The 25152-nt window shown below is 41.3% G+C and overlaps 3 protein-coding genes across 4 annotated transcripts; all 3 read right to left on the bottom strand.

Annotated features, from left to right (window-relative positions):
• Positions 1 to 474: 474 nt before the first annotated feature.
• tmem168b (transmembrane protein 168b) lies at positions 475 to 5596 on the bottom strand. 2 transcript variants are annotated; one of them, XM_085412764.1, is made up of 4 exons: positions 3162 to 5596; positions 2918 to 3063; positions 2496 to 2770; positions 475 to 1964 (listed from the first exon to the last, which is right to left on the bottom strand). In XM_085412764.1, exons 1-4 carry the CDS (start codon positions 4284 to 4286, stop codon positions 1417 to 1419), a joined length of 2094 nt encoding a protein of 697 aa, XP_085268890.1. In that variant the 5' UTR covers positions 4287 to 5596; the 3' UTR covers positions 475 to 1416. The 2 variants fall into 2 exon arrangements, with proteins under 2 accessions (XP_085268890.1, XP_085268889.1); XM_085412763.1 differs by having other exon boundaries at positions 2918 to 3060; positions 3162 to 5594.
• Positions 5597 to 7288: 1692 nt separating this feature from the next.
• On the bottom strand, positions 7289 to 12808 carry samtor (S-adenosylmethionine sensor upstream of mTORC1). The gene is made up of 5 exons (XM_085412769.1): positions 12557 to 12808; positions 9894 to 10035; positions 9642 to 9770; positions 9174 to 9288; positions 7289 to 8867 (listed from the first exon to the last, which is right to left on the bottom strand). Exons 1-5 carry the CDS (start codon positions 12714 to 12716, stop codon positions 8235 to 8237), a joined length of 1179 nt encoding a protein of 392 aa, XP_085268895.1. The 5' UTR covers positions 12717 to 12808; the 3' UTR covers positions 7289 to 8234.
• A 1772-nt stretch (positions 12809 to 14580) lies between these two features.
• Positions 14581 to 24940, bottom strand: ppp1r3ab (protein phosphatase 1, regulatory subunit 3Ab). The gene is made up of 4 exons (XM_085412761.1): positions 20827 to 24940; positions 20218 to 20282; positions 20021 to 20109; positions 14581 to 19266 (listed from the first exon to the last, which is right to left on the bottom strand). The coding sequence occupies exons 1-4, from the start codon at positions 21666 to 21668 to the stop codon at positions 16327 to 16329; spliced, it is 3936 nt and encodes a 1311-aa protein (XP_085268887.1). The 5' UTR covers positions 21669 to 24940; the 3' UTR covers positions 14581 to 16326.
• Between the last annotated feature and the right edge of the window lie 212 nt (positions 24941 to 25152).

The following is a 25152-nucleotide window of genomic DNA, read 5'->3' as shown; positions in this document are numbered from 1 at the left end:
GGGGAAACTGCCACAAAACTTGGGAAGCAACTACTAAAATGCTTTGTCACACATCTGTGGCATACACACTTTTTCTCTTCTGAAATTTGAAATGTTGCCAGCTTTCCAGATTCCTCAGTTTTCTATAAAGTTACTTGTGATTATGGATTTTACACAAGATAAACATTGCAAATAGTATCACCATTGCGCTGCTACCAAATTATCACAAGATAGTGGGCATGCAAAAAAGAAGTCTTCAACATTTGTCAGTTCCAAACTATCCAATCCACCAGAATAAAATATCCTGACGACTATCGGTTCCTTTTGGGAAAGAACAACAGTGGTACCTCAGTAATCAGAACTGATCAATAAGCAGAATCCAAGCGGACTCAATGGCACTGATGAGTAACAGCACCTCTGCAACTTTGAACTGGACGAAATGATACCCCTTTTTAAAAAATAATATAAGGAGATAAGCAAGTTCATACATTAGAGTGATATTTGACTTTTTATTGCATAGCTCCAACAGGTTTTCTTCCCATGAATCCCTTTCTATACACACACACACACAGCCTATTGGCATACAGTTGCATAGTTCAGTGAACTGTAATAAACCCCCAGGAAGAAAACAAATTCCTGTGGTCCATTACAAGAGAGACTGCAGGTCTTCCGGTACCTGGCTTGTAGTGCATTGGTACAATTAAGTCTTCGAGGACTCCCTGCAGCAGCAGGAGTGGATTTAAAGATCACCTGGTAAAAGGCATTCTAAAATATTGTTTAGAACAGACAAAGCAGTGCATTCAAGCATGCAGTAAGCAACGAGTGACAAAATATTTGTAGGAGTGCAGAAAAATGTACGAGGAATCATTTCATCATAACAGAATAATAATAGCAAAACCTGCAGCTGAAGAGTGCAGAGAACAGCTTTTATGCCTGAGATCCTCCTCTGAAAACGTACCGTCGACTCTTTGGTTTAAGGTTAAAAACAATCAGCCTAGCAAGTCTGAGTTTTGGTGAAGCTAAAAGGCACCTGTGTGAATGTGCAGAAAACTGAGGTGGCTCAGATCAACAGTCAATACGGTGCTAAAATGTGCAAAATAGGGTCCATGTTCAGTCTCACCTTGCATTGTGTATTTGTCTAATGTCTGGGGAAGAAAGAATAAGACCTTCGAATCCAGTCACACATTAACAGAACTGCTTTTCAGACACTTTAAATAATAACTCTATCAACATCCCAATCAGTAACTGGCTTATTTTAAAGTAACTTGAAAGGATTCTGGTTAACAATCTTATAATCCAACAGCTGCCCGTCTTTGGGATACAAAAAGAATTTAAAAAAAACAAACAAACCCCCAAACCTAACAACAACAAACAAAAACTTTAGAAAATATTTTTTAGAAATATATTCTTCAAATAAAAACAGGTTCACACATATTTCTATGATCTGACCAGTTTGAAGCCCTGCCCCGTGTCCAGTATTGCTGGTGGAAACCAGTTGAGCTTGAGTCTCTTGAGACATCGCAGGCAGGCGCTGCAGGTCCACAGCAGGTTCAGGCTGCCGCACCACAGCGCCAGCTGGACCACGGGATAGGTAACCCGGGGGAAGTACATGCTCCAGTGATTGGTGACGTCGCTTCCTGTTGGTAGGTGCAGCGTGTAGTCGCCCCAGTGTTTGGAGATGCCGTAAGCAGCAGAAACCGCCCTGCCCCTCTCTGACCACTGGATGTTGCTGTTTGAGTTGCAGTTGTACTCCACCCACTCGGAGGTGAAGTCTCCGAGCTGCGGCAGGTCATGCAGCTCGACGTCCGCCGCTCTGGAGAGCGTCGCTCCCTGGATGGCAACATACAGATTTTCCACCTTCGTAACCGCCTTCACCCATGGCAGAGAGTTGTCACAGTCGAGCACCACAACAAGGCGGGAACAGAAGTTGGTGTTCTTTTCCCTCCACCACTCCAAGATGTGATCCAGATGTAGAGTGTCTCCACCTAAAGATGTGCGCATGAAACAGCTGATTTTTTTTTTTTATTTATTTATATATATATATATATATATATATATATATATATATATATATATATATGTATATATATATAAAAAAAATAAAAAATGGGGCGGTTAATCCTTCAAGCTCAGGTCCTCTGCCAGAGGCCTGGGAGAGGTCTCTATTTCTTTTCTTTCTTTTTTTGCATTATCCTACTGCCAGGGTTTTTGCTAGTTAAAAATTGGCCTCTGGGTGGAGTACCTACAGACATATGCATGACTGATTGTACATTTAGGATGTAGTATGCATTAATATCCATTTTCCTAATATTTCTGGCTATTTAATAAACAAAACAGCATTTTATACTCAAATAAATTAAACTTCAATTCAATACTTGGTTAAAAATATATGTTTTTACAACAACCCAGGTTTCCTTTTTGGAAAGTGCCAAACTTTTTTTCCCTTCAAATACATACGCAGGTTTAGAAAAAAGCGAGTCCCAATCATGACTGCTTCAACTTAAAGCCTCTCTCACCTGCCAGCGCCCACTCGCCAGTGCGATGTGTATGGCCACTGTAGAAGATTACGTAGGTGTCGTGGCGTGGGCCGTCTGGGGTACGGAGGTCCAGAAAGGATTTCATCTTGGACTGCAGAGCCTCCAGGGTTACCCCGCTGGTGGAATAGTCACAGCCAAACGTCTCAATCAGGTGGTGGGCAAAGAAGCGCTGCACGTTGTTCAACATACCCGTAGAGCGCCTGTTCAACTCGTGCACCTGGCCTGGAGGCAGCAGCATCGGCTGACCGTCAGGACTGTAACAGGAAGGAGAATTATGCCACTTTCAGAATTCCATTTCATTTGTGCGCACAGAATATCAATGATGTAAATCCAAACATGAATCTGAATGTGGTCTAAATTGGAGAGGTTTCTAATTCTCAGATACAACGCTGGTCCTCTACCTGCAGTAGTTGGTGGGAATGACCACTGCATAGCCCACGCATGTTCCTCCCAGGGTGTTCCCGAGCTCATGGAAGAGTCCATGGAACAGAGACTCCAGGGGCAGAATGAGCAGGAAAGTGCTCACAAACAAACTGTTTTTGGCCTGCTGAGCAAATTTACAAGAGTCACGTAAAGGAAAAAATGAAACAGGAAACAGAATAACCCGTGTGCTGCAGCAGTAAAGCATTTTTGAGACAGACCTACCTGCCAGCACAGAGCACCCACAGCTACCGTGGACACCAGAGTAAAGAACACCAGGCGTTCAGAGATGAGGCAGAAATGTCGCATGCCTCTGGAGGCCATCACCTTGTCCAGGCCGCTGACCTCCGACCAGCACAGCCTCTGGCATTCGCTGAGCTTAGAGTGAAAACCCCACACAGTGATGACAAACACCATGTGGCAAATACCCCAGAAGAGCGCACACACCACGAAGGCTGGGATCGTGCGGTACCACTGTTCCTGGTCTAAAAGTCTCACAGCAGAAAGGACGATGAAGCTCACCTCCACCGCCAGCAGGGGCAGGAGGGAGACCCGGCGCCACAGCCCCCTCCACACCAGAAACGGTTGCCAGCGCTCGGTCACAGAGAGGCCGCTGAAGTAGACATCGAGCAGAGGGTCGCAGATGAGCTGGCTGAAGAAGCAGGAGAGGGCGAACGGGTTGGTGGTAATGTTCAGAGACTTAAAGAACAGCACGGCAGTGATGACAGCGAAGCAGGCCAGGTTGGCGAGCGCCAGGAGCGCCTTCATCCGCAGCGCAACCATGACCGTGCCCAGAGCGACCACGAGCACCATCACGCTCAGGGACTTCTGAATGAGCAGCGCGGTGCTGGCGATCGCAAAGCCAGCTAGCTCCAGGCGCTCCGCGGAGGTCAAGAAGGCAGGGCGATACCTAGCACATCCAACCAGTCTCTCCAGCAGTGCCCACAGTGTCCTCAGAGCCACGCTGGCCAGCAGCAGGTAGTTGGTAACCTGCTCCCTGACGTCGACGTCCAGGGCGGGGGAGTTGAGGAAACACAGGAGACCCAGCAAGAAACCGAACCACAGGTGGAGGATGTTGAGGCTCATCCTCTCCATACTGAAGTAGTAGAGGCCAATGGCTATTCCAAGGACAACCAGGGCCAAAACAAAAATGACAAGAAGAGCGGACTCCGCGCTTGTTTCCCACCGGACATAGAGACCTATGCACAGGGCCACGAGCAGGTTAAGCCCGGACAAGTAGCCTAGCCACCGGACTGATGACCACATGCTCATCTCTCCGTTGACTTCCTCCAGCCGGGTCATCGCTGCGTGAAGGCAGTGACTGACACAGTAACGTAGAAAACGACACATTTTCCTTTTAAATTAAATACCAACGACCTGAAACTAAAAAATGGCATTTAAGTCAGATATTACCCGGTCTGCTGTCCGCTGTGACATTCAAACTCGGTTTAGCCAGCGGGCTAACTTGTTGAAAGTAGCTAGCTTAGCTGGCGTTAGCTCCTCAGCGGCACATCTTCAGGACGGTTAGTGTCAGCGGTCAAAACACTCACATCTTGGATGTCACTTGTTTGTATTCTTCCATCTGACGTTTGGCACGATTATAAACGATCGCAGTTGGGTTATTCTGACGCCAGCCAGCGGGACTGTGAAAGACATCAGTTCAAAAAGTTTCACATCAAAACTTTTCAGTCAGATGACAGTCGCCATGATTGTGCTAAGACTACGGTAAGCATAAAGGGTCAGAACTGGTGTTGAAAAGTTCAAACGTCCAAACCGTATTGTTGATGCAGTTTTTTTTTTCATTTATTTATTTATTTATTTATTGAGTTCGCTCAGTTAAACTAAGATAAGACCCCCCGCCGCCAAAACAGTAGAGTAAACTTTCTCCGTGCTGGCAGGAACTAACAAATGACACATTCAAGGAAGATCCGATTATTTGACCCCTGCATTTAGAAAATCCAGTTTGTTGCCGTTTTTCCCCCGACATGGTTTAGGCCTACATTTTCCCTTGTAGATATTTACAATTTAATTAACTTTTTTTTTAGTAATCGCCTTTTTCCTGTGGACATGGAAGCGGTCTCTTCCATGATTTTACTTCTATCCTCAGGGCACGAGGGGTCGCTAAATGGTTTGACGAGCATGAAAATTATGTGAGTTGCATAGCTTCATATTCCCAAAATTTTAACCCTAGTTGAACGCTTATGGAAGACTTTGGACCAACGTCCCAGTCAGTGCACTCTGCTACTATTATTAAAACACCAGATGAACAATTGCATTTCTGCTTCTCTCCACTACAACTTTAGAGACTTTGGATGAGCATTGTTTAAAGCACACTTAAGTTGTTCTGATTTCTGTGTGGGCTCAATGTGAGACCCTACCAGCCACTCTTTTGACCACATATATGTTTAGATAACCCTTTAGAGATTAGAGGTCTCCCATCACTTTACAGGGGTGTCAAACATACGGTGCGAGGGTCAGAACCAGCCTGGCAAAGACAATAACTGGATGGCTTTGAAGGAGTTCATCTTTGTGTGGTGCATGTAATAGTTAAATAATGAAATTACCAAAAATTCCATCACATCACCAATTTCTTCACCATCTACTGAAGAAATTTAAGTTTTTCTAAAGTGGGTCTGAAAAAAAATCTGAATTAACAAAACGAGACTTTATAAACCTGATAATTTTAGATTTTATAAATCTGGGCAATAAGCTACAAGAACCTTTTGTTATTTTACACATTCTATCATGAAATTGCACTTTTTCCTTATATTATCATAATCTCAGGGATTAAAAGTTTAGTTAAATGTGTCTGCTCAGACTGAAAGGGGAGTTTCACTGCTCTGGCCTACTCGACGGTCTAGCCCCATCAAAGTGGGCTGTACAATGTAAAATAAATATGACATCCCTTCCTTACAAAAATACTAACACTCCTTTTTTAATATTATTAATTAAAAACTCTGCGGCCATGGGGTTTGAATGTTTTTTTTTTTTTTTTAAACAAAAAAAGCAAACAACAACTACTATTTCTGTATAGTACTATCAGAGGAAGATGAAGAACTTCTGACCAAGTTGTAAAAGAGAGCCGTGGACGTTCTAAGTTGTAAACAACTGATTTTTTTTTTTTAATATAAAAATCTTAGCACAAAAGAAGGAACACACACCGCCACCTTATATTTACATTCATTTATAAAAGAGAAATACAATGGTACTGTAAGGACACATTGTTCTGCACTGTTGAAAATGCTGATAATGAAGATGATCCATATCATGCAAATAGGCCAAAAGAAACACTGGAAGACAAAAAAAAAAATCACAAAACACGCCCCTTTAAAGTCTGAATATGTACTGTGAATTTTTTTTCTCCTGTTAAAAATCAGGAAGAAAAAACAAAACAGCAGAGATATGCATTAACCAGAAAATGATATGGAAATGGCAAAAGCACACTGCATTACATAAACACATATCCACTAATATGATGGACAAAACAAAAACACAGAAGGCACCTTATAGTTATTATTGGTATCGTTTTGTGGGCCTATCACATTGGTTGTAAAATTGTGAAAAGAAACAACATTTTGTGACACCCTTTGGGATCAATGATAAAGTGCCACTGACAAAAACAAAAAACCAACCAAAAGAAATTCCACACACTAGAAATTCACTTCTTCAGTCACACAGTCTAAGCCACACCCACACATTTAGTCTATTCAGGAACCAGCAGGAACACACAATAACATTTCACCTGGTAGTGTCTTAGCTAAAACCTCCCTGCAGCATACAGCATTTTCAGATCCGACCTCGCTTTCTAAATTTTACAATATTTCACCTTTTTTACAAGAGTGAGTGTAAATTTCTCTCTGTGATTTTTCTAAGGAACTCTGCATCTGCTTTTGTGGAGTGCTGTATTTTCACATCAAAGTTGTAAAACTGTGTCAAAGGAAACTGGTGTAAAGTCACTGACATGCAGTGTTGTACCAATCTGCTGCTTAAGACAAAAAAAAAAAAAGATTAAATGCAACAGCAGGAAAAAGATCATTCAGAATGAAGTCAGTCTTTAAGAGAAGAGCAAGACAAAAACCTTGTACCTACTATGCACTTGTACCTTTTTAAACACAATAAGTAAACACTTAACGTTTCACATTAGTAAACCTACTAATACTACTGTATGGTTCTGAAAATGTTTCAAATGCTACAAATACCATTTTTTTGTTGTTTTTTTTTGGTAAAAGATACACAAAATCATTCATAGAATGCCAAGTTACCAAGGCATTGCCACAATTTACAACACCAATGTTTGACTGTTTGACTATGGATATCTATTTCCAAACAATTTTTTTATGTCTTGGAAAACTAAAATGAACATCAAAAAAAAAAAAAAAAAAAGTTTTCAGGAAGTTGAGCTGTATGTGCCAGAAGCAAACACGCCCGTCTACTTATTCCATCTCTGTCTCACCAGTGCAATCAAACCCCCGTCGCGCTGCTTAGGTTTGCTGTATTTGGCTTTTTTGTACAGAGCAGCCTGCGACTCTAGCTTATTTCAAACAGAGACTGAGTACAGAATGTAGACAAGCTGACTTTTGATATTAAGAGGAGCGGGGAGTTCAGAGATCTTGCGGGTATTCGATTTCCAACTCTTAAAAAACCTAACTATTTATCAAAATATATCCATCTTTTGTGTGTGTGTGTGTGTGTGTGTGTGTGTGTGTGTGTGTGTGTGGATATGAGAAAATAATCTGTAAACTTTTCTTTCACACTGTGCAAACTGCATTGTTTTGAGAAGGAGTAGAAGTGGGGTAAGAATGCAGCTGGTTAAATTTGGCAGCGCAGCAGTTGGAGGGGAGACGACAATTAAGCCCTTTTCAGACACACTCTCCATTTACGGTAACCTGGCAGCATCGAAATGTGTCGGCTTCACATCTCAATCAGCATCCTGGTCGCTCTTCGGCAATGCCAATCTTTCTAGGTCAAGCCTTGAAACATTAGCGCGGGCACGGCACAAGTCTGCATGTGTCCCGTGCTTCATTGTGAGCTGCTCAGCTGACCAGAGGATGCATTAAACTTTCAAAAGCGTGGTTACACTTCTAAAAGCTGACACTGATAATACTGTGTGTCAAACCTCATGCTTGTACTGTAGCCTTCTCTCTCACTGTCAGGGGTATATTTGATTTAAAGCATTAGGAATATTAACTAAATATAATTCCATCGCTTTTACAGACTTTTGAAGCCAGCGATGTTATGCTTTCCATGTCTGAAAGGGGCTTTAGGTGGAGAAAAGGGCGGGAGGGTTGCTGGTTTAGCCTAGCTCTGGAGCAAGATGGGATCCTCTAACTCATGAAAGCCGGGGACGGAGCTGCTCTGGCTCTCCCCAGAATCGGAATCATAGGGTGTGTCTGGTAGCTCCGTGAAGCCCCAAGCTAGCTGGTCATCCTCAAACTCGGAACGCGCCTGCATTGTGATGTCTTCACAATCTTCCTCCTCATTGGAATTAAAGTCCTGAGGGATGTAAAGCATCTCAGGGTAGTTGTGTGACACCAGGTCACTGGTGGTGGCCAGAGACACCTTTCGGAAGGCGATGAGATGCATGTGAGAATACTTGACATATTTGTAGCGCTTGAAGCCCAGCGACTCTACCGCGACCCGCCAGCTGCGCATCATGAGGGCGTGGCGGTTTTGGTGAGAAGAGTCAGGCGTGATGATGAGCAGCAGGCCATGCAGCTCCAGCAGCTCATGGGCCTTCTTGCAGCAGATCCAGCGCTGGTATGGCGAGGGGAAGTAGGACAAAAGCAGGGAGAAGACCACCACGTGGAAAAGCTGAGCGGGCAGAGCATCGATGGGGTTATGGAGCTGGCGGAGGAAAGCCTCGACTGCATCACCCGCCAGCTGGAGCGGCTGCTGAAGCTGGAGGTTGAGGAAGTCACACTTGTACACACTCTGAAAAAGCACAAATTTAACAGAAATCAGGGTTCAAACTTGATCTATGCCAGCAAACATTTCTACACAGCTCGTTTGTTTTCATGACTTGCAGCTGTTGGGCGTCACTTTTTCTGTGTTCTGCTGATTTTCTTCACATAGTCTAACCACAGCACTGGCAAAGGACATGACTCATTTCTGGTGTTGTTTTTGCTCTATAACGCAAACACCCAAGTGGGAAACTGTATCCATTTCATGTGAATAAACAAATGGTATAAAAGCACATAGTCAATTAAAATGTAAAACAGAATTAATATGCACTCGTACCTCAACCGCAGGCACTATGTCAATACCGACTGTGAGGAACTCGTCAAACTTCAAGAAAGGGTTAAAGCAGCTTCCCACATCAAGAAGGCGCATTTTCCCCAGCTGAGAAATCGAACTGTAGCACAAACAACAACATGCAATGCCTGATGAGTATAATACACAAAATCATATGCATTACACACACTATAGATAACTCTTTGTAATTGCACAGTCATACATAGTACAATAGTACAATGAAATTGGAAAACTGTCCCACATCGGCACTACGTACAACACGACACAACACGGTAACTTAAGTAATAAAAAGAAGAATCAGTGTATGTTTATTGCACATTATTATTACTATAGAGTGAGGGCAGGTCGTAGCAATTCATTTTTCTTGTTTTTTGGACAAAGACTTTATGATATATATGATATAGAGTGTTATCTGTCATACTCATGACAGATAACACTCTTACTTCATCTTACCTGGGGATGGTGCTGTACGGCTGGGCACTCGTAGATGCTGTACCCACACCCATAGCAAGCGTGGCACTTTTCTGATCCTTCTCTAACACTCTTTTCATTCCACCATCCAAAAAGTACTCTTGACAGACGCTGTGGAAGTGGCATCAAAACACTGCGTTTACAGAAGCTCATTTTACAGGCTCAGATTAGTCCGATTTCACCAGGCTCTATAAAACCTAAAAGATGCCCAAAGACCTTTGGGGGCGTTCATACCTGCGACACCATTCAATCCGGCCCTCTCCTTCACACTTTTTGATCCAATGGTTGTCAGCAAGATTCTTCATGGCGAGGGCGTACTCACTCAGTGTCTGCTCATCCTCGCAGTGCTCACGCCAGATCTTGTCAAAGTCGCCCACTAAGTGAGAAAATCAAACCCCCCTTAAAAATAAGGTCAGCAATATCCAAAACATGGCAAAAAACAGCTTCAAGTACTTCAAGTCTTACTCTTGTATGACGACAGAAAAACATTCACAACCTACTTGCAAGTTTTGGTTATCCACTAAATCACCAAAACCGGATCTTGGAAAAAAGGGGGGGGGAAAAAAACGGCTGAAAAATCTCAGGTCACTGCTGGTACTTCAATATTGCCTATGTCTCACTTGTTTCTGCTTGCACAGAAGCAGAATTGTGCATCTAAAAATAATAAATAAATAAAACAAAACAAACCCACCCTCAAAACAGTCATTTCACAATAAAAGTTATGTCCACAAAATCTTCCATTTGCAGCTGCTCAGACGTTGACAGCCAGTAGCACAAGCAAACATGCCAACAAGGGAAAAATCCCATGACCAGAAGGGAGAAAAGAAAACTATATAGGAGTTGGTGGTAAACAGCAGTGCTTTCAAAACATGACCACTGTGATTCCATGCCAAGCCTACCAGATCATGCTTCGCTTATTAACCAATCATGAGATCTGCTCGCAGGATGACTTCTTTATGCTCTTCTAGGCTCCAAAACAAGCAGCTACTCTCTCCAGTGCTGAGGTCTTATTCAAACCACAAATTAATCCAAGCTCATTTTAAATACACTACCAGGGTTATGCAGTGTTTTATGGTGGTAAAGTAGGGCAGCGCATACACAAATAACACCAAGACTTGACATTTTAATATGCCTGCATTTTACTACGACACTATTTTAACTATTCAAAAAAAAAAAACTTTCCAGGATTTCTTTCATATTTCTGAGCAGTGAAATGGCCAACTGTATAATTTTGATTCAGAGCCGTTCAAATGAAACAAACTAGCCATGCATTCAAGCAGGAGATTAATTCATATTCTTAGTTTATACTGGAAGAAGAAAATATAAAGAAATCTTGCAAACCGTTGTGTCCTGGCCATTGACTCATCCAAAGATTTATTTCCTCTAGATATTTTAAATTTACCTCTTGTGCACTCCTCCCACATGGATTCCCTCACTATGCACAGCACAACGTCATCACCAGAACAAATCCTAGCTTCTGTAGGATTTGTAGTTAAATTTAAAATTCAGAGGACGTTAAAAAATACATCTTTCATCAATATATCTTTCAACTGCTAACTCAAACATGGAGTTAACCGCACTGATTGGGCTGTAAAATAAGACAACAGATGCTACGTATGCATGCTGATGAGCTGAGATCGGGGTTTTCCAAACTTCCTTTTTTTTCTTTTCTTTTTTTTTTAAATTGAAGCAAGACAGATGGTTGGATGCTTATGAACTGATACAGTGATTGCAACTAAAAGATCCATTACCTCCTCCCATTTCATCTACTTGAACACAAACATCAGAGCATGTGGTTGCATTGTGTTTTGCATAAAAAGGGCCAATAATGATTTGGTCATTTTATTTGTATGTTGTTTCAAGGCTTGCCAAACAAAGAGACATTAATACCCACCAAATTAACAAATCAAAGAAATCACAGTAATCTGCTATTAAACAGACACTTTGTTGCTTCTTTAATCATCCCCAAATTGCAAATTGCCTGAAATAAAACTCATTAGAGTGGTAAACAAAGAGACAGTGTTTTCCCTTGTGACCAAAATGAGAATATTTATCAAAAAATAAAAAAGGAGAAGACTCATGCTTGTCTCTCATATGTAGTGGCCCCAATAATTTAAAGAAAGTGAATGATTCACCTTCCACAAACTTGCACAAACTTCCTTCTTTACATGACGTGTGTGCAAAGAAACAGCAGGAAGCAACAGCCACAGACAGGATTTAACCTGCTGTGTCGTCTTTGTGGTTTTTCTCCTGGCAAAAAGTAAGACGAGGTTCTTTTCCCCAATCTCAGCTCCACAGTTGAAGATCTCCTTTGGCTCTTTTATCCTTCAAGACACAGTTAAACCTCCACTAGAAAGGGGGGGGGGGGGGGGGGGGGGGGGAGTTCTGGCCTATCTCAATGTGCCTTTTAATTAAATTATTTTCGCTGTCTGGCTCTGAACGGTAGCAAATCTCAGAAACAACACTAATTAGGTTGTATAAGTTGCGGCAACTGTTTGCTCAGTCTACAGAGTTATCTTTTATTGACAACCGGGAGCCAATCGGAAGTTACTCTTTTTCTTTCACCAGTCAAATGTCACATGTGTGTTGACTAGGTTTGAGAGCGAGAGATAAGATGTTGTTTGCAGAAGAGCCTTGTGTAAGCTGCCACAATTTATTTCTAAGGAGCTTTAATCAAGGCCTCGCTTGCTTGGTGCAACCCGCTGCTGTCGACTGGAGTCTGCCACCACAACAGCTAATCAGAAGTAAAAAATTTAAAAAAAACCTTACAAATCCGTGATTACCGGATTAACCGCTAACTTTTTAACGTTACTTCAACATTTGTGAGATAACTAACAGTATCAGCCCATAGGCTGCAGGGCCACAGAGAAACAGAGGGGCCCACTGAGGCTGCTTACCCTCCCTGTATTTCCTACGCAGTTTTCTGTGGACGTTTTTGACGACTCCCGACAGTTTCTCCTGCTCCTTCTTGCACGGTGCTTCACTTGGAATTGGCACGTAGAATAGCTCCGACTGGTTTTCCGTCTCCCCGGTCTCGACATTGTCCCTGGGGTCCATAGCACCGCACCACCGATGTTACCCTCCGCCAGTCGTTTCCCCTTTTCCAGGCTGCAACCCGACCGGCGAACCGGCGCACGAGCCAACAACAGGGAAGCCGATTGGCTACCTGGAGCATACACGCGTCATAAACTGACAGCGCGTCGTCCAATCACAGGCGTGGAAGCATTCTTGAGCTGGCGTGCGTGCTGCGAAGCGTTCAGGTGCATTTGGAAATCTGTAAATTGCTGAAAAATCGTAAACAACACATCAGACAGTGTTGTTTTGTGTTTTGCAAAAGTTTTTATCTACAAAAGAAAACTAAACTTTGTTTTTTAGCCAACTGATTTATTCGTTTAACCCCTAAAACTATTCAAAGATAGTATATTACAAAAAATGTATGTTCTTAGACAATATCCCACTGAACTGAATAACTTTTTGTGTGTTTTTGTCGTTGTTTGCTTTCTTTTATTAGTTCTCCAATTAAAATATTGGACATGTGTTGAAGAAACTACTGGAAGCCCTTCCTGTAAAATAAATTTGCTAGCATTATGTATACAAACCTTGTTCTGAAAAAGTTGGGACACTGTATATTATGCAAAATGACATCAACGTCATCATTATCACAATATACAGTATCACCAACAGGTGATGAGACTCTGGAGAAATCTCTGTGTGCAAGGGAAGAGGCTGAAAATCAAAACTGGATGCCCTATGGCAGCACTGTCATGTAAATCACTGCACAAGCTCAGGAGCACTTCCAGAAATATCTCACTGTGAACATAGTTCAACGTGCCATCCTTATATATCATTTCCCTTCTTTGCATGAAGCCAAACGATTTTTATATTATAACAGACCCATATATAGGATCTAGTCCCCCGCCTCCAACCCCCATCATGATTTAAGACAGGGTGACTGGAGAGGATGTTCTGTCCTGTTAAATGGGATAGTGTAAGAAGGATCATTTCTAAAGCTGTACAGATATTAAACCTTTGAAAAGATGATGCAATGTTTTCTAAAATAGGCTAAGAATTTGAAAACCCACAAGTGATGCCAATCCATGGTTATTGTTTCTGGAAATTGGCTTGGAAAATCCTGATGGAGAGCATTATAGTCTGAGATGGTAATTTGACTCTGGCTAATGAAAACAAACTGACACTGTCTGAACAACAGGGGAAAAAGTTAAATACCATATATGTCAATGCTGTTTGCAGGACAACATCTATTATTAACTGCATGTTCAGTCATTTCAGAATATGAGGTAATGCCTTACGGTGGACACTGTGTAACCCCAATGAAAATAAAATAGTCACTAAATCCACATTGGTAGTGGACTTATTACATCTGTGTTCAGCAGAACCATGTCCACATGGACTCGAGGTAATAACAAATATTAGAAATCTACAGTTTTATCACAGGGACTACATTCTACAACATGAATAAAATTTTAGATGCCTTCCTGTTGTGTGTGGCTGATCATGTCCGTCCCTTTATGACCACAGTATTCCTATTTTCCAGTGGACGCTTCCAGCAGGATAATAGAGCTCAAAGCTCAAATAATTATAAACCAGCTTCTTGAACATGACAGTGAGTTCACTGACCTCAGATGGCGTCCACAGTTACCAGATCTATGTCCAATAGAGCGTGCAACAGAATATTCACATCATAGATATGCAGCCAACAAATCCACACTAACTGTGTGACGCTATGTTAATAGGGACCAAACTATCTGAGCAGTGTTTCCAGCACCTTGTTGAATCTGTGAATTGAGGCAGCTCTGAAGGGATAAGGGGAGTCCAACCTGATTTTAGTACAGTGTACTTTATGAAGTGTCTGGAGAGGGTGTCTATTTATTTTCAGTTTAAACACAGATTTCATATGAAGTGAGGACAACTGTAGCTTTATTTAAACTTTTGTTGTAGTTATAAATTGTATCCAAGTAAAAACACCTAAAAAGAGGTCAGATAGGCACCTGTTAGTCTGACAAAGACGACAGTTGCCTGACTATCTTTCACTTTGTAAAAGTTATTAAACAATCCAAGAGGTATAGGGTTTAGTCAACATGTCAGCCATGCTAATAAAACTGCATTGCTATTGCTCTAAAGGGTTTACTTCTGAGAGAAACACCTTTTTAGGTCAACTAACTGGGTAGTTTCATGGCTGCAAACTAAACAAAGTCAGTGAGCTTCCAGACAAAAGACAGCATTACAACGTGTTTCACATGATACCTCGGAACCATCCTGTCTTTATTTAGAAACACTTCAAATCAAAAAGAAGCCCCTGCTTATACCTTTTGTGTGTCCGGCTTATAAATGTTATGGTGTTTCTTTTTAAAAGGGAACGCTAATCCTTTTTTCCCTGAAGTCATACAGCAGCTGTGTTCAGCTTGCACAGCTAAAAGTCAAAGTTGAAAACAAAAGTTATGGGTCCAAGTGACTTGATTTCTATCTGGGTTTATTCATTCATCCCAGGAACTTCAATGACCCCACTCAAACCATTGGGGTGAGTGTGACCTGGCCAAAGAAGATACTAAACGCTGAGTTGCTCCCGGTGCGTTCACTGGACTGTAAATGTTAGTTAAAAAGCACTTAGATGCAGGAAAAAAGTGATGTAACTCAGTATCATGTGTGTGTGTGAATGGGTGTGGCATACGGTGTTTTGACAGCTTGAGCAGAAAAGCACCATTTAAGAACCATTTACCTCACCTCAGGTGACCTCAGTCGGTCACATGATGGATTGGGGAAAGGTCTCATAATGGTTTCAGCCCTTAATCCCTGGTAACAGTAATGACTCATACCTTTTACCAGAGTCTAAATACTTGGACCCTCTACCATTTTTTAGAACCGAAGAAGCCTCTTGGATGATTAGAAAAACATCATCACAAACCCAAAGAAATCCAATTTCCTTCCTTTCCTTAGTCTCTCAAGACTACCCTGACCTGGATGAACCTGCACATGGATACTGATTTTAAGGCTACACCTAAAAACAAAAAACATGCGCATGACATCTACACTAAAAAATAAATGTAGTATAACAGAAAAATATTTCATTTTTTTAAAGCATGATCGAAAAATTAAAATTAAAATTAAACATTCTCATTAGCTTCAGTGAGTAGTGTATTTCACCTTGAAAAAGCTGCAGAACTGATCAATGTAACCATTGTAATGTAGGTTTTATGTACAGTGAAGCATTGAGAATAATGACTTATGACAGCAAACGTGTGTGATATCTGCCTAACTGTGTCTTCTTGAGCTTAATTTGGACTTCTGCTGGAAATCTACTTCCTAACTCACGATGTAACCGGAAGCCCCTTTTCCCCCTACGCCACATCCATCCACGCTGTTCGAGTCGATGCTGCGACACCCCGACATGTAGTTACATTTCGGTGGGCTTGCAGCAGGTTGCGCGGAAGGTTATGGTGCAGGGTTAAAGGAGTTTACAGTATAAGTAACAGCATAGATCTCCTGCAAAAATCAGTCTAAATCATGCATTAGTCATCACTGGAAGAAGAATTGGGTATCACATCAGTACCATGTACACTCTGAAAACCTTTAAAATCAAACATATTGTTTTTTTTAATTATTATTATTACATTTTAATTCAGCCCATTGTGTTGTCATTTTTAACTGGTTACTTCTCTTCTCGGCAGCAGAGCCAAACCAGAGATATCAAGTAGAGGCCCAAACAGGCAAAAAAGTCATAATGGTATGCCACAACTAAAAACACCACCAGCAGGGTTGCATATAGCAGTGATTTTGCAATATTGCTACAGGAAAACGTGTCTGTCCAGGACAAAACACTCTGACCCATGCGCTCCTCTGCAGGGGAAACAGCGGCATTGCTGTCTTCAAGCTTCTCCTGAAGGCAACTGAGGTGTTGTTCTTCATCGTGATATTCAGTGATGGGCGGCATAGTGGCAGACAGCAGTTTGGTTCTGCTTAGACGGGGCCTTTTGCTCACAGTGCTCATGTCTTCGTGGGACCATCCTCCTGTGCCGACGGCCCTCAGGCAGTGCATGTACAGCTCCACCTCATCGCCCGAGTCCGACTCTGCTGAAGCGCTGTCCTGGCTTGTTTGATCACTTTCAGGTTCATCCGTTAAAGCGCCCCCCTCTGCAGCGGCACAACCATTTCCATCTTCTGACTGAGCTTTTGTGGTGTGAAGACATTGTTTTTCAGTTTGAATGTGTGCACTTTGCTCTTCTCCTATACTTTCTTTCACTGGTACGCTCTCGTCGCCATCCTTCAGCCCACTGTGCACCAGAGCAGATAAAACCTCTCCATCCTTGCTTCCTGTAATTTCTAACTTCTCTTCCAAACACAGTTCTGGATCTTTTTGTTCCTGTTTCGCCACACATGAATGTGATTCTACAAGCTCCGCCTCTACTGCTCTGTAATTTAGGAATTCGTAACGTGGATCCAGCTCCTCTCCGTTTCCCTCCTTTGGTTCTTTCTCCCACTCTGCTCCGCCTTCACCTTCCTTATTCAAGTTTATTTTCCCATCTCCCTTTATCTCCTCGTTTTCTTGGATGTGTGCCCATTCAATACTGACCTCTTTTCCTGCAAAGTGTTTTTTTGTGTGCAGCTCTGTCTCTACTGGTCCCTCTGTTTCTTGTACTTGGTTCTCCTCAGTTAATTCTTCCCTTCCACCTGTTTTGTTCATCTTTATGACTTGAGCACATTCTACCTCAGTACTGGCACCATCTTCTCCAGAGACAGCCTCTCCGATTGTTTCGCTGTCCTCTTCTACTCCTGTCACTGCCCTCCCCTTGACAAATTCCTCATTTTCAATTTCTTTTTCTCTTACTTCACAGACGCCCGGATTTAAATATACTATCTCCCTTTCTTCTTCGTGTATTAAAATGTTGTTTTCTTCTTCTTTAACCATCATTTCCCAGTCCTTCACTTCAGTGATTTCTCCTAAACAGAGAGCCTCCTCCTTAGCTTTGATTTTGCAATGCTCTGTTTTTTCCTGTGTCTCTGTAGTCACGCATTCAGCCAACTCCCCTGTTACCTCAGTTTCACCAGAGGATTTTGATTCATCTTTGAGTGAGCCGTGTGTCATTTTACTGCCTTCTCCCATGTTGTTAGTTTCTCCTCGAGCTTCCAGAAGTGTCTCGGGTGTTGTGAAATCTGATTTCTCCACAAGTTTGCAGTCAGGAACAGTTGCTTTTGTAACTGAATTGTCATTGTGGTGCAAATTCAACTTATGCAAGTCTTCACATGGTTTAACCTCACTAAAAGATGCGTTACCAGGACACAGAGCTTTGATTAACTCACATTCATGGCGTTTTTCTTCTAAGTCGGCGCTCTGTTGGTCAGGTTCTTCATTAACATGTCCCAGCAGGTCCCCAGAGCTTTCAAGTTTTACAAATGATGTTTGCGGACTGGTCCTGACTTCATGTGTATCGCTTTTTGCGTGCGTTTCATCCAGATTAGTTTTATCATGTGTACATGGATTCTCTGGGAGTGGACACTGTGTTGTTTCTGCTGTAATTTGGCCTTGGGGGTCATGTGTTACACTGTCTTCCTGTGCTTCTCCCCAGGGATGTAAACTCTCAGCCGGTATTTGTGGATTCAACAAATCTGCTTGCGATAAAATGTTTACAGTCTCAGGACAGCTTAATGTGTCTTCTAAACAAGTTTGTGAACCCTTAAGTGTGCTTGTGCATCTCCGGTCTGTATTTTCAGTCCCAGCCAGAACCTGCAGAGTCTCTGCATTTAATGTCAGACTTAAACTTGCTTCTTCTTCTTCTTCTTCTTCTTCTTCTTCTTCTTCTTCTTCTTCTTCAACACGATTATTGCATGGTGCTATGTCTGTGCATTCCTGGTTTGATTTCTGGTTATTAATCACATTTCGAAGTGCTTTACTATTGTTACTTTTAATATCTGTTGAAACAGTGCAACTAATCTGTCTCATGCCAGTGTGAGGATGTAAGCCTCCAATATTCAGTGTAGCCCGTGCAGGATTTTCCCAGCCAGCTCCTCTCTGACTTTCACTTCCCACTCTGCCAAACACCTGGTGATACAGCGGAGCCACCACAGTGCCAAATGTGAAGCTGCTGGTCTGGCCAACAAGGCTTTCATTTCTCACTGCTGTTCTGCTAATGTATTCATGACCCATGTCTGCCTCCTGACTACTGTCCTGAGATTTGGTATGTTGCTGTTCTGCTTGAGCAAAATTATCAAACAGGTCATCTTGGATGTCCGTGGCACTCTCACCTTCTGCTAATGTGACTGAGGCAGCCAAAGCAATGCTCTCAGATTTCTCTGGCTCGTTCTCAGACGTTCGGTCAAGTGCTGGTGACAAAACATGTGAAACACTGAGGAGGGGTTTGCTGCACTTTGCTTGGGAACCTTCTGGTTTGCGGTTGCTCTCAGCAAACAGTTGCACATCTGTATGGCTTTCCTTTGGGGTTTCTTCTCGAGCTGCCTGTGGTACCCCTGGAGGTGATTCGTCTCTATCTGCGTTGTTGGCGTCTCCGTTTCTTTGAGCAAAGTAGTCCCTCACCCGGGCCATCCGTGCAGCCTTTCTGCGACTCCTTTGGCTGTCGTTTACTCCGCTCTCAATCTGTCCACCAACACAGATAGATTCATTTCAACAACATGCCCCTTAAAGAAAACCAAGTGAGGTAAAATTTAAAGCTGCATTTCTCACAACAAGAAGACATTAAAAAAAAACAAAGCATGCCTGACTAAATGTAATTGAAACTGTGAGAAAGCACAAACTGCAAGTATCACTTCTTATTTATTTTTTTTAGGTGCACAGCACATTATGTTATACTGGTGGTACCCAACTCCAGTTATGTGACCCTCTCTGAAAAAGTGCACCAGGGTCATGTTAAGCTCTCTGCTCCTCCTGCACCTCACAGTCATACCGATCCTTTAAATGCCTTTACACTGCTAATAATACATCATATATGTAGAAAACTTAACCCTAACCCTAACGCAGGGATGTCAAACTCATCTTACATTATGGCCCACTTCAGTGTTTCGTGGGCCTGACCAGTGAACTACATGTTTAATCCCTGAGATATTATTAAAAAAAAGGTACAATATTAATAATACATCTCATTTTTTTCTACATGATAAAGAAACGTTGCTGTAAAATGAAAAGAATCTGTCAGCACTACTCTTTGGGTTGTAACGAATGTTCAGAATTACAATAAAAGGATAGGAGTCTTTGCTGGGCCGATTGTGGCCCCTGGGACTTATGTTTGACACCCCTGCTTTACAACATTTTGCATGTGAGGATTTACAATGTCAGGACAGAACTGGAACTGTTGCGTCATCAGTCATATCGGCAGCATTTTTTTTCCACTCACCAGTAATTTCTGTCCATGTTCCTCTGACATTCCTGACTGATCATTCTTAGATTTCAAAGTGTCACCCTCTAGTCCACTGTTGGCCACATCTGGAGACAAGAAACATTTTATCTATGATCCTGCTGGGCTATCAACGCAGTTTTCTTCAATTTCAGGTCATTTCTTCATTTCACAGTGGGGAAAAGGAAAATTTTCACCTGCTGCAATATTTCCCTGTGTTGACGACTCCTTTCCTGAACTGTTTTCCACGCTGGAGTTCGAACTGTAATAAGTTAATTAATTAAAAATGCGATCAGTCAGGGTTAATTCGCTTTTCTTTTTCACGTAGCTTCAGGTGATTATCGTCAATCAACAAACCACGTAAGGTGACAGTGCTGAGATACACAAATTGTTTTGATTAAAAAGTGTTAAATTGTTAAAAACTTGTAAGTATTTATATGTGTGAGATGTGAAATTGTGTATTTTCTAACTGTGACTGTTGTCCATTTCACAAAGTCTAGATTGGTTATAATGTAAAAAAAAAAAAAAAGAAAGAAAAGAAGAAGAAGCATATTTCTTCTATTTATATGAGTTATTCAAATTATAGACCTCACATAGTCATCACCAAAAAAACTTAAGTTACAAAACTAACTAGCAAAGGACATTTTTAATGAATAGTCGATATTTAATTCAAGGCAGGAAATGGCCTTTACAATCTTCCATAACAAGCATAATGGACATTCCCCTGACCATGCACAATTCCTATAATTAAATAAACCTAAAAAATGTGCCTAAAAATGTTTTATGAAATCACTTTGTATTCTCACCTGGCTGTCTTGAGGCAGCTTTTCTTGTTCACGTTTTCCTTCTGTGGCTGATCGTTTTCCTTTGTTCTGCGGAAACATGACAGCACGTAGTTCTTGTTGGCGTTGTTGGCCCAGAACGTCCCCACAGGTGTTTCATACCGCAGACAAAAGTCAACTCTGGCCCCCTCTTCCCGAAATGGAGGCCACAAAGTGAGCGTGAATGAGAAACAGTCCGTCAGCCCATCGCTGGAACCAGGGATGTACTCAGCCAGGAGGTCAAAGTGGCTGGACCAGCAGTCCAAAGTTGTTCGAACATATATCGCCTTAGTGAAGGAGATGTTGAGGACGCGCACCACCGCTTTTACTATTGTGGTCCCTGGAAGTAACTCAATTTTTTCCAGCTCTACTTTCTGCTCCTGGACCTTGGTCAGTAGCTCCTCGGTTAATAACGGGAGGGAAAAATTAAGAGGTGAAAGAATGTATTCATCTTCATCATTGCCTTCCCCATCAGATGTGTCGTATCCTGGCAGTTTGGGCACGTCCCATGTGTCGAACTCCTTCACTTGAACCAAATTGAGGCCTTTGGCATCTGCGAAGCAAACTCTCCTGGAGCCACACATGGGAGGCTCAGGCTCCGAGTCCTCATCAGACACAGAGCTCTTTCTCCGTGGGAGAGGAGAGGATTTAGGCCTGAGGCCGATGACCACCTCGCCCTCATCATCGTCCACGTCCCAGGAGCTGAGGACTGGGACTCCTAAGAAGTTACAGGCCCCAGACCCTCTTGGCTGCCCCCAAAAATCCATGAAGCTCTCTGTGAGAGACTCAGCGTGAAAATGAACTGCGCTGCTTCTGGAAACTGACATTCATGCTCTGACTTAACAGATGGAGTCAAATTACAGATGACATTGTTGCGAGGGCCAACACTATAAATAGGCCAGAAGGGACTTAAACTATGTGCAGTAGTCTAAGTCTTCTCCTGAAGAGAATGTATGACCCAGTGCCGTATTTGTTTTTTTGTTTTTTGAGGGCTTGTATGACCTAATCTAAACTATAAGTTGATAATCATCTAAGTTTCTTATTACAAAACCACCCCAAAGTCTAAATATTTTGTGGACATCTTTGTAGAATCCATGACTCCCAAAGGAGTTATAATGTTATTTTTACAGCCACATGGGATTTACCATGGAAACTATTTATGTTTTGTTACTTCTGGCCCACAACGGGCTCCATTGCACTTGCATCCTGTTTAAAATCATTTCAAATCTGTGAATATCTGATAATTTAATAGCTGTGAAAGTCTCAAGGTGAGAAACAGTCATTCCACATTAGATTTATCTATTATCCACCTATCACATTGGCAGATACCATGATACAGTTTATGGCTCTAGTGTGTAATATTTCCTGTATTTATCTTATAGGTGACAAATTTGCATAATTGCCAAAAAAGTGGTGAGCGCTTAGTATTAGTGAGTAAAACATATTGTTTAACAATGAATAAGAATGAATGGTAAGCACTTGATTGATTCGTATGAGACAAGGCTTTTGTCCAGGCTGTTAGAGGATGTGATGCAGACAGAATACCTTTATTGCAGTGCTCAGTCGTGGAAGGTAGGGTGAAAATAAACCATGAATACAGAGGAAGGAAGCGTCATGCTACATATTATTGACACTTTTTACAATATAGAAGAAAAAAGCAGGAAGTGATTTTAACCATGTACCTGAGACAGAGGAGAGCAGCATCATTATAGAACAAAACATGAAGCAGTATTTACTTTTAAGACAAGTATTGTATTTTGTATGCATTCATTTATTTTTCTTTGTTCCTTTTAAACATGTTCTAAGAATTTGTAACTCAGTAAACATCCGATAAGGGCAGCCCGACAGATGTTTACTGTAAACATTATGTATCAGTAGGTAATGGATAATAGGTAGTGATTTGTAAATGAATGTAGATAATATTATACTACATTATATTTCAAAATAACTAGGCAGCTCATGCTCTTTCTCTTGATCATACTTTTTTTAATAGCTAGAAATCTTTTTGAGGTCAACTTGAAAGAAAGGCAGATGAGAAAAGTAATGAGGTCAGAGGTCAAGCATCACATGATATTTCAGTGCAGACTATAGTGTGATATTTAGCATCCTCATATAGCAGCATCATTTCCTAAATGTCACCAATACAAAGGCAGTAGAATTTTAAGTGCAGTTTTAAAGATAAAAGTTATGAAACTTTGACCTTATTTGACTCTGAAGAAGAGGCCAGACGTCCCCAGTAAAGCGATATTTAGAATTCCCATATATCATTCCCTATATGCTTATATGTAGTCAATATAGGCATATAGGGAATATTTAGAAAACATAGTTTCTCACATTTTTATTTTTTATTTTATTATCTATTATTATTATTTATTTTCATCTTTACAAGGTACTTTCTATATGCTGATAATACACATTACACTTATAAGAATCGTAGTTTCTAATTTATAAGGCTTTTTGTCCATTTTAAAGACCTTGGTGGATGGAAGTGAAATTTTAATGGGTTATTAATATGACCCCACTCAAAATTCATTCAAACCTTTTCGAGCTCTATTTGGTGTATAACCTCCTTGGCGGCAGTAATAACTGCAACGAATGCTGTTAGAACCTTTTCCAGCATCCTTACTAACTCTTCCTAAATCTTCTGAGGACACACAGACCTTGTCTAAGCTCTTACTCTGTGGTGTTGCTCTGATTGCCAAAGTCATCCTGTCTTCCCTCTCCCAGAAAATCAACTTGAGGTTTCTCTATCTCAGGAACCCCGGTCTTGTTTGGAGGAACAGCAACGAGCACAACGACTGGTTTGTGAACCGAGTCCTTGGCTCAGGTGGAGCCACAATGCCGTCTGCAGGACACGTAGAGGAATAAAATGAGGGGACCTCATCACATTATGAGCCTTAGTGCATCACAGTGGGTTGGTTGCTGAACTGAAAGAGAGTCACACACAATCAAGGCTAGGACACCACCACCCTTTAGGTTTCCAGTCTCCAGTTGTGAAAGAGTGAAACAGTAAAAGAGTTTAGAAAAACAAAAACAAATAAAAGAACTCGTTTCAAATCCCTAAATGATTTTATAATGAAACAGAACAAGCTGGAGGCAGAACAAATATAAGATGTGAATACACACGACACTAGTAGTATTTAATGATGTATTGACTTTTAATTCCATGGTGTTTTCCAACTGTTATTATATCCATATTGTGATTTTGATACTTAATTGCTTGTAAGGTGTCCTTGAGTGTCTTGAAAGGTGCCTATATATAAAAAACACATTATTACCTTTTTCATCCAAATTGGAAGGCAGGTAAATATTAATCCAGTAGGTGGCAGAAAGTTACCTTGGTAACAATATACACAAGTCAGTCATTACCTGCTATGAAGTCTAATCTTGTACTTTTTGTGAAGATGTACAAGTCCATTTCCCTCAGCTGTTACTTCTGTGAATATACACGATGTAAAAGGCTTCTTTTTAACACGTTTTATTGTGCATTATTGCTATAAATATTTTTTAAGCTAACACATTAATTCTTTGTCTGGATTATTTGAGGGGAAACTAAAGGTTTCTGAGCCTTTCCTTGCGATCCCTCATACCAACAAGAGATAAATTACAAGGACGTGGCTGTCTGGCCTTTAGTCCTCACCCTCGTCGAGGACGTTTATATGATAAAGGTGGCACGCTGAGAGTAAACATTTTTTTTAAAATAAATCCATAATGATTGTGCAGAACTGTCTTCCACAAAGTTTATTTTGTCTCAGACATGTCGAGAGTTATTCAAAGTGTTATTTGTCAGTTTGTCAGCTGCGTGTCTGCACTCTAGGGTATACTGCATTCATCAGCAGGCTAAATTAAACACTTCTATTTGTTTTTATGTACTGCTGTGTTTTGTTTTGTTTTTTTTAAATTTTCAAATGTGCAGATGCAACTGTAAATAGCTCTTTGATAAGAGTTTGACAGTTGTGTGGTTAGAGAGCCCTTTTTTCAGACGTCTTAGATACTGAATATCTAAATAAAGTAAAACTATACTTGTCTTCTCTAAGAAATGTAAAAAGGACTCTTTGTTTTTCATTTAAGGCAATAAATGATGTGTGTTAGGGGGCGTTTTGCTTATTGCACTGTGCACATCTATGAATATCTCAAAGAAAAATAGTGTCAGGATTAAAAAAAAACAGGTAGCTGGGAAGCACAACGCTGTGTGTGCTGTATGCACTAATGTGAATAATACATGTTCTATAAATGTTTGTATTCTTACAATGTAAATGACATTAATCAATTCAAATTTTAAGAGGAGATTTTTTACATTGCAGGAGACTT

This window comes from Rhamphochromis longiceps, linkage group LG7 (assembly GCF_057381845.1).
Source record: "Rhamphochromis longiceps isolate RC_006_pf linkage group LG7, R_longiceps_female_GT1.1, whole genome shotgun sequence".
Classification (NCBI taxonomy): domain Eukaryota; kingdom Metazoa; phylum Chordata; class Actinopteri; order Cichliformes; family Cichlidae; genus Rhamphochromis; species Rhamphochromis longiceps.
Note: the sequence above shows the minus strand (reverse complement) of the source record. Positions and strands in the feature narration are given on the sequence as shown.

What these genes read in the sequence shown, in the direction of transcription:
- ppp1r3ab (XM_085412761.1), bottom strand. Translation starts at nt 21,668, where the DNA reads ATGTCAGTTTCCAGAAGCAGCGCAGTTCATTTTCACGCTGAGTCTCTC. An exon ending in ACAGGGAAATATTGCAGCAG is followed by an intron (nt 20,110 to 20,217) that starts GTGAAAATTTTC and finishes TCTTGTCTCCAG; the next exon opens with ATGTGGCCAACAGTGGACTA. An exon ending in AACATGGACAGAAATTACTG is followed by an intron (nt 19,267 to 20,020) that starts GTGAGTGGAAAA and finishes GTTGGTGGACAG; the next exon opens with ATTGAGAGCGGAGTAAACGA.
- tmem168b (XM_085412764.1), bottom strand. Translation starts at nt 4,286, where the DNA reads ATGTGTCGTTTTCTACGTTACTGTGTCAGTCACTGCCTTCACGCAGCG. An exon ending in TGGGTGCTCTGTGCTGGCAG is followed by an intron (nt 3,064 to 3,161) that starts GTAGGTCTGTCT and finishes AAATTTGCTCAG; the next exon opens with CAGGCCAAAAACAGTTTGTT. An exon ending in ATTCCCACCAACTACTGCAG is followed by an intron (nt 2,771 to 2,917) that starts GTAGAGGACCAG and finishes TTCCTGTTACAG; the next exon opens with TCCTGACGGTCAGCCGATGC.
- samtor (XM_085412769.1), bottom strand. Translation starts at nt 12,716, where the DNA reads ATGGACCCCAGGGACAATGTCGAGACCGGGGAGACGGAAAACCAGTCG. An exon ending in CGGATTGAATGGTGTCGCAG is followed by an intron (nt 9,771 to 9,893) that starts GTATGAACGCCC and finishes CCACTTCCACAG; the next exon opens with CGTCTGTCAAGAGTACTTTT. An exon ending in CCGTACAGCACCATCCCCAG is followed by an intron (nt 9,289 to 9,641) that starts GTAAGATGAAGT and finishes TTTGTGCTACAG; the next exon opens with TTCGATTTCTCAGCTGGGGA.